General features: G+C 44.8%; 1 protein-coding gene across 5 annotated transcripts in view; it reads right to left on the bottom strand.

The window, feature by feature from the left end:
* The window catches only part of LOC120899535 (long-chain-fatty-acid--CoA ligase 6), a 28,371-nt gene extending 20,746 nt beyond the window's left edge, over positions 1 to 7,625 (bottom strand). The window contains exons 1-2 of one of the 5 annotated variants that reach the window (XM_040305495.1): positions 7,503 to 7,625; positions 1,586 to 2,288 (exon numbers count right to left, since the gene is read on the bottom strand). In XM_040305495.1, coding sequence (XP_040161429.1) covers positions 1,586 to 1,664 — 79 coding nt within the window. In that variant the 5' untranslated portion in view covers positions 1,665 to 2,288; positions 7,503 to 7,625. Of the gene's footprint in view, positions 1 to 1,585; positions 2,709 to 7,033; positions 7,158 to 7,462 lie in introns of those variants that run through there. The other 4 variants (XM_040305497.1, XM_040305499.1, XM_040305498.1 and 1 more) reach the window with 4 other exon arrangements.
* Between the last annotated feature and the right edge of the window lie 495 nt (positions 7,626 to 8,120).

Raw genomic sequence — 8,120 nt, forward strand, 5'->3', positions numbered from 1 at the left:
TACTGCCCTATTAGCAGAGTACATAATTCTACCTCTTATGGCCTGGAGCAAAATTCTTTAAATTTTGATCCCCAAACACGTTCATAGTACCTCATAAAAATAAAACAGCTCTTCCTTCCTCCAATCCGATTCCTCATCACAATAGCGGCCGAATATCAATCGCCAATCACCAGCTCTATAAGCCCACCAATCATGTGTATTCTGGAAGCGTTCATTGTGCGCCCGAGCGACGCTCGCAGAACAATTAAAACCTATCTCGCCGTCCATTATTTTTACATTAGCTTCGCACCCGCACCAGATATCGTAAACGCATTTTAATGAACGCCGGTCACCGGGCGCTCCATCAAATCCTTGACCTTGCTGATAGCGCCGGTACCAAAAGTAGCTACATTCATGGCACACGTGCATTGCAACCGAGCGGTACGAGTGGGCACCTTAAGGGTGTTTTGGGTGGGTTTATCAGATTTAAAACTAATTCCAAAATCAGTCCCATTGCAACCGGGGCCTGATTTTATAGCACCCGCCCCGAAAACCGCACAATGAATCCAAATCCAAAATGAAAACCACGCTTACGTAACACAAACCATCGCTAAAGAAGAACCAAACGGAAAAGCAGCCCGATAAACGTCATTCTCATGCGTCAGGGAAAGCAATTTCTTCCTCACCCTTTTTGTCGATAGATGGGTGGGTTGGTACAGACCACCTTTGAGCACACCCATTCCACCTTTGCTATTTAATCGTAACGTTTTTTTATTGCTTAATTAATCCAACTTCCTTTGCTGACGGGTTTGGTAAGCTCTAGCTGTAGCGCGCACACAGCTCGCAATATGTTGTCAAGCGTTTTGTTTTACAGTTGTCATAGCTCAAGTCGATATCCATTACGAGGCTGGTGGTGATATGACGACTTGGCTTACAGGAGGTTTCGTAGATGCCGCGCTAAACTTTTGATTTCATGTTTCTTCTTATTCTTTGGGGCGTGTGGCATATGTGACAGGCGTGTGGGAAAATGTCTTCCTACCATAATACCTAAATGAGGAGCTTAGCCTGATTATAGTTTAATTCATACTAAGCTCACTTCAATGTTCCTTTCGATGTGTGATTTATGATTTTTATTTTGTTTTTTTTTTGTATTATTTGTTTCATGTTTTTTGACTTTTAAACATATTTTGTATACATTTTTTTCTTGATTCCTCTGTTTTGAGGCCATTTTTTGCGTAAGATTTTTTATATTTTTTCTTGTTTTTTGTTTTACGTTTTTTGGCAGATTTTTTTCAGTTGTTGTAATTTTCTCAGTTTCCTTGAGAAACTTTTTCCTTTTTTGTGACTTATTTTCTGTTTTGTATTTCATCTTATTACTTTCATTGTATTACTTTCTATGGAATGTTTGTATAATTTGCACGTTTTTCTTCAATACAAAGGTGAGAGAATTGCAATAATTAAAAAAATACTTTAATTAACATTTAAGGAAAAGTCTTTAAATCGGAAACAAACAACAATAAATAAATAAATAAACATGATCAGTAAAAACAAAAAAAACTAAAACAAAATACCTAACCAATAAACGTATCAAGTGCAAAATACTTACAAAATCCCGTCGCGTTGGACATGATGGTAGTCTTTGCTGATTTCAACCACGCCAAAAAGCTACTCGGTACTAAGAACATTCACTTTCACCGTGCTCCTCCGTGCCCCAACACCCCAGACGAAGGGCAATCCGCACACGCTTTCGAACACGATCCGGCCCAAGCCCTTAATCGGCCCACCCTTAAAGATTCCCTTTTTGTCTTTCTGCTGCCGAGACCGAACCACCAGGACCGGTTTTGTGCTCCGGCACGGGAAGAGTTTGTTGTGAACTGCACACAAAGCGAAACACAAAGAAGGGCTGGAGAATGCAACAATCAGCTGCTGCTGCTGCTGGTCGTACTGCACTTGCGGGTGACACTTCCACTGGCGTACTAACGTGGGCCGCCCAACGGTTGCCTTGGTTTTGATTTCGCGCCACAAGTGCTGCACACTACGGTCGCTATCAAAGGGCTCAAGCTTTCGTGCAATTGCAAATATACACGCATACACATACACTCACGCTCACAACCGTACTGCAAATGCAACTTTCCTCGGCAGCACTGTGGGTAGCATGTTTCTTTCACTAAGTTGGAGCAATCGGGTTGTAATCTTGCTCGTTCTCACACACTCTCACACTTCACTCGAAAGCTCACTCTCACTTGCTCAGTCTCTCTCTCTCTCTCTCTCGCTCTATATTTCTGTCTCGTGGCTACTTTACATGATTTCTGCAAAAAGAAAACAACCAAACTCGTTACACGTTACGTTTTACTCCGCTTCCCTCTGTCGGGGCATTGGGAGGGATCACTGCGAAAAGCAAAACTGAGATAACAGCACACATTAGCCCACTTGGGCTTATCACACAGACCCTTTCTGCGTTTCTGCAAAGTAGTAGCGAGACGCGACAAACAAACACCACCCCCCAGGCCTCCGGGCTGGGTGTTAACATGCGAGATCTCGACAGAACAACGGCCGATCGCGCACTGTTTGCGCTCATCCGCACAAAGGATCGGGGGAGACTGCGATCGCGAATCGCACGAGGAACGTTAATTGTCGCCGTCGGCCACAGTTCACCACTTTATCGTACGAGTCGCCAAGTTAGACGACGATCAACGTCTTTGTGTTGTGTTGTTGATGTTCGGTTTTGTCAAACGGAGACCGCTCCAGTCAAACGACGTCCCCGTCTGAAAGGCATGCGTCGCGCGATCGCGACCATGTTCGTAGACCAACACGTAGCGAATAAAGAATCTTAATCATGCCGGCCACGTACGTTACTGTGCAGGAGATTCCTCAATGTGACGAAATTACGCATCGTCATTACGCGACCGCACGCTGATGCGGTGCTGACAGTAGTTGCTATAAACGGGTTTGTCCGGATGCCATAAAAAGCGTGTTCTGCTGTCGCATATGCTGGATTTAGGTGCCTATAGGAGTGTCTTCCCAAAAAAAAAAACACACTTGTCGGTCCAAAAGATACTAAACAACCATTTTTTACTGCTCAGCTTTGTAACCTTGCCTGTGACATCCCAAAAGACTCAAAGGCTCATTTTGAATGCAGAAAATTTTGCAAACGATATCAGAAAACTGTGTTGAGATCCGCAAACAGTGACCACACTCCTCTATTTCCAGCAGGACCGTGGTGGTGCCGTGTGAACCGATACAACCGGTTTATTCATTATCAATGTATCGATCGGATGACCTTTCCCGTGCGGGTGGCCGCGTGTGTATGTTAAAATCATGTCGATAGTTCTGGCACAAAACACACATACGTCGCCCGTTTAATGATATGTAATTTCTGGTGATGGAGACACGAAGAGGGTTATTTTCTGTCTCTCTCCCACTGACACGCTATCACTACTTCGGCCAAGGTCTCCAGAAGAAGATCCAGTTTCTAGAAAGGATGGGCATATCGCACGTACATTGCCATAAATAAAACATTTTTTTTTTGTATCATCCCCACCCGCTGATGTTCTATAGCGGGTCGATCGGTCGTGCTGCAGCACGGTATGCTAAAAAGGATTCAACCGGTTGACAAAACATGCATTGCTGATAGCCCGGCCTGTTGCCATGGGTACCCGATATACAGTGAGTGCAAAAGGTTCAGGTATGGGCTGTAGGAAGCGGAAAAAGTGGATAAATTACAATCTGTTGTGATAGTAGGTCGATTAGGTGTGATTGTTGCTAAAAAAATTGGTTTAGAACAGTAACAGCTATATATTCTTACTTACTTACATAAATCTAACAAAATAGCATTTTCATGCTACAAAGCAAATTGATGTTTACCAAAATTTGTTTACCTTTTTTTGCCTAAAAACCTTGGCTGATCTTTTCAGAATAGTTATACGAGTGGTTTTACCTAGTTTCTGTCGCAAAGTGTCCAAATCCATACAAAAATATGTGTTAAACTCCACATAACATAAATCACAAAAATATATGTTGCATTGTCTTCTAAATCTGTCATACATCACAAACTTAATAGTTGAACTTTCATCATTGCCTGTCAAGTATTAAATTTGGTAGAGTCGGAAGTTACAGGTAAAAGTTGAGAAAAGAGTCGGAATGACTATAATGGCCGTAGAAAATGGCAGAAAATGTAATACAAGTCGTTTTAACGTACAAGAAGGATTTTAACCCACATTTATGTTGCCAAATCAGTGTACAAAACAATCAAACAATCAAGTCTCAGTACTAAGTTACTGTACAGAATGATTATTTTTGACGCTTATTGTCACTGAGCTTTGATAATTCATAAGTTAGATGGATTGGAGTAAATAATCTGATTCAATCGAGACATACAGATACAGAATAAGGCGAATTAGAGAAGGTCTTAAAATATAAAAAAGTGCGGACATTTTGGAACATTTCAATAGTATTCCATATTAATGTTCATAAAACGGGAGCGGCCCGTGGTACAGTCGTCAACTCGAACGACTCAATAACATGCCCGTCATGGGTTCATGCCCAGAATGGACCGTCCCCCCGTAGCAAGGATTTGAATATCCGGCTACGTGGTAATGAATTAAGTCTCTAAAGTCTGTATAGGCCGGCATGTTCGCGTAGGACGTTACGCCAAATAGAATAAGAAGAAGAAGAAGAAGTTCATAAAACCTACACATAGTTTGCTTATCAAGAGCCTACAGACGGCTTACTATTTGACCTACAATCACACCTGATTTATCTACCTAACCTCGTTTATTTGAACTGACCCATACCGCAAACGTCCGTAATCCATCGTTTCGTATCAAGTATTCAGCTAGTCGAACACTTTTGACCATCACTGTAGTTGCAATCTTGAAGGTAGTTTGAAGGATACATCTCGTGCAATCAAACGGTTCAAACCGCATGGAGTCGATTCCGTTTGCAGATCGTTATTTTTAAACTCAACACATATTCACTTAAGCAGCTATCGGGCAAGGAATTTCGCCACTTTTCGCTACATTTTCTAAATAGTTTTCTCACTTGTTTTCCAATCAGAAAACATGCTTCAAACGCTTGCTAAGCGCATTGCCGCACATCATCCGTTTTTTGGTACCTCTCACATTCGCTCTCTCTCTCTCTCTCTCGCTCCCTGCTGTGGCCTTTTCAATCCTGCTGCCACGCGGTTTTTAGAACAGAAGCACACACATACGCATCCAAACACACACGCACACGCTCCTAGCGATAGGGGAGCTATATTCCGCGGATGACTTATTTATAAGTTGCCCACTTTTCTCCGCGCCGGGCATCATTTGGTGATAAAAAAAAAATCACACACACACCGTCCGGTCGTGCGTGTGCTGCTGCTGCTTTTCGCGAAATACTACGCGCATCCACTGTGGCGCGTAGTTGAAACGTTTGCGTATTACTACTGCTCCAAACCATACCGAGAAACCCCAATTCAATTATGTAATTGTTGGCTGGCACACTGGCAGAGCAGAAACATTGTTGTGGTGCTGGGTCACTTTTCCGGGTTGTTTTTTGCTTCTTCTTGCTGTGTGCATAGGCGTAATTGAATTACAAACAACTCGTCTGCTGCCGCTAACGAGGACAACATTTTAAGGCGACATCACTTCTATACCCGCACACATACATACACGCAAGAGTAGGGGGGAAAACTCCGGTGTGCCGCGCAATGACAGGATGACCTGGTCCGGACGTTCCATGTGCGTTTTCCACCCAGACAGCTATCGTACGATACTTTTCGATCGATTTTTTAAACCGTTCGTATGTAGAGAGAGAGTGCTGTCAGTCGATGTTCGATAGAAAGGCACCTGCAAACAGCACTGAACATTATCCTTTTTTGTCGGTTCGATTTTCCATTTGCTCTGACCTCTGCTAGATGTGGAGCAGCGCCATGAATGGATAACGCTGGGAGGGGGTAGAACGGTCTCCTTAGTATTTCACCCGTATCAGCCTAAAAGTATGCAATCACGCGATCGATACGATACACGCGAGTGGTGAGATGGCTTTTCGCTTACGCCTGCACCACGTTCACAGTCGACATATTCCTACCGGCAACACAAAAACACGAATGGCTTCTGAAGTGCTTTTTCACAATTGTAGCAGCCACATTCACAACCTACAAACTGTAATACAAAATTTTCCACACTTAGTTTTTTCCTCAACCCACAAAACACACAATCACTATAATACACACTTCCGCAAACGGCTGCGAGCTGACACGTTTCTCTCTCTCTCTCGTTTAGTTGATTTCACCACACATTTGAAAGAGAGCGGATCTATGCTGTCTCGCATACAGAATAGTTTCTCTCCAACATTCGCTCAGCATATGCTGCAAACAACGTGTACGGCGCCACGTTCAAATGTGTGTGTGTTTGTCTGCGTGAGAGAGAGAGAGAGGGCAAACACGAGCAAAACGTCAACTGTCAAAAAACCGCCGCATCTGCAAAATGGTCCTCTGTGTGTGTGCGCATATGTCAGCACTCACGTGTGCGTGCGGAGCAGCCGGTTGTGGGGAGTAGGGCGGGTTGGATGTGTCACTGCTGCCGTTTAAAGCACTGGTCAGTTAGCATTGTATGTTCCAACACGTTTGATGTTTGTTTGCTGCGTACCGATGACTACGCTTCTGGCATGAACTGGAACGAAGCAACGAAGCGATAAGGTACAACCCCGCACAGGGAACGCGCAACAATGCGCAACGACTTCAAAACACGGGCCCGGACACTCCCGGCATATGCGGTACGAAGCAAAATGGGGCCAAACCGAACGGAATGTTTTGCACCGGCTAGAACGGATTAATTGCCCAGACACGGTAGCTGGTAATTAGCGGTTCGATAATGATTTCTTCACGGTACGGCGAGAGAACTCCTCTGCCCCCAAACGTGGTCTGAGCATACCGAGCTGTCTGGTTTTTTTTTTTCTATATCGTTCACCTTTTTTATGCTCTAGAAGGCCACGGGAAAACGACAGCTGGGATGCAGATGGGTGCATGCCACACGGTTCACAGAGGGGGTTTTACCGCGCACTTACGCACCTCCGCTTAGGAGCTGGTACGGGAGCTAAACTAACGCTTTTCAAACTCAGCACGATATCTTTCTGCAAGATTTTTCACTTCACACAGCAAACCAGCAAACGAGCTGAACTCTACAGTGCTTGAGCACACGGGCAACGGGCCGTGCGATCTGACATTTCTCTCCGGTTTCCTTCTCGGGTCGGTACAGCGCATGATTCAAGTTTGCGGCTCGTACGACCCAGCACAGGATACCCCACAACGGCACACTCCCGGAGAATCGAACGATAAAATAAACATAGAGCAATGTAGGAGCTGCTGAAACGCACACGCACACACACGCACACAGTCCCGATAGAACACACTAAAACCCGTTCGGCTGTGTATTTGATCGCCTGCATGACGTCAAATGCAATTTGCAAAATCACACCAACAAACAACCAAAAAACGTACGTAAACACACTGTGGCAGCACATTCTTTTCACTTTATTACATCTTTCCTGACCGTCGGGGCTCTCGCTCTCTCGCCCTCTCTTTCCTTCGCCGAAATCTCAAACGCCCAACACACAGCGCCAAGACACCAGCAAGAAGTCCGTCCTGCCTGTCTGCCTGCCGTACGAAAACTGCAAAGAAGCACTACGCCTGCTACGATTTGTTACCTGAGGAGCGAGGTTTTCACCTTTTGGGCTGTGCGAGCAACGGCGCAACGCTTTTTTTCCCTTGCCCTCTCTCTCTCTCTCTCTCTCTCTCTCTCTTGCCCTCGTATTCCTTCTTTACTTCCGTTCCGTTGCCGGTCTTTTGAATAGTTTTTGCTCGCAATGGTGTGCGTGTGGACCCGTTCAGGAAACACACACACACACATACATACACACAGTCAGTACGGCACAAGTGGAAACGTCACGCGATTGATGCAAGGATGCGTGGTGCGCATGTGTGTTGGTGATAGCGCGAGCCAGGACGAGATATGGTGCGATTGATGACGTCACAGCGTTTTGATTGCACCGTTTATTTTCAAAACTCGTACCACGCGGTTTGTTGGCACGACCGTTACAATTGGGTGGATTTGTTTGTGGTGGAATGATTCGCCAATCGTATGATCCAACGCTGTACG

Source organism: Anopheles arabiensis, chromosome 3 (assembly GCF_016920715.1).
Source record: "Anopheles arabiensis isolate DONGOLA chromosome 3, AaraD3, whole genome shotgun sequence".
Lineage (NCBI taxonomy): Eukaryota > Metazoa > Arthropoda > Insecta > Diptera > Culicidae > Anopheles > Anopheles arabiensis.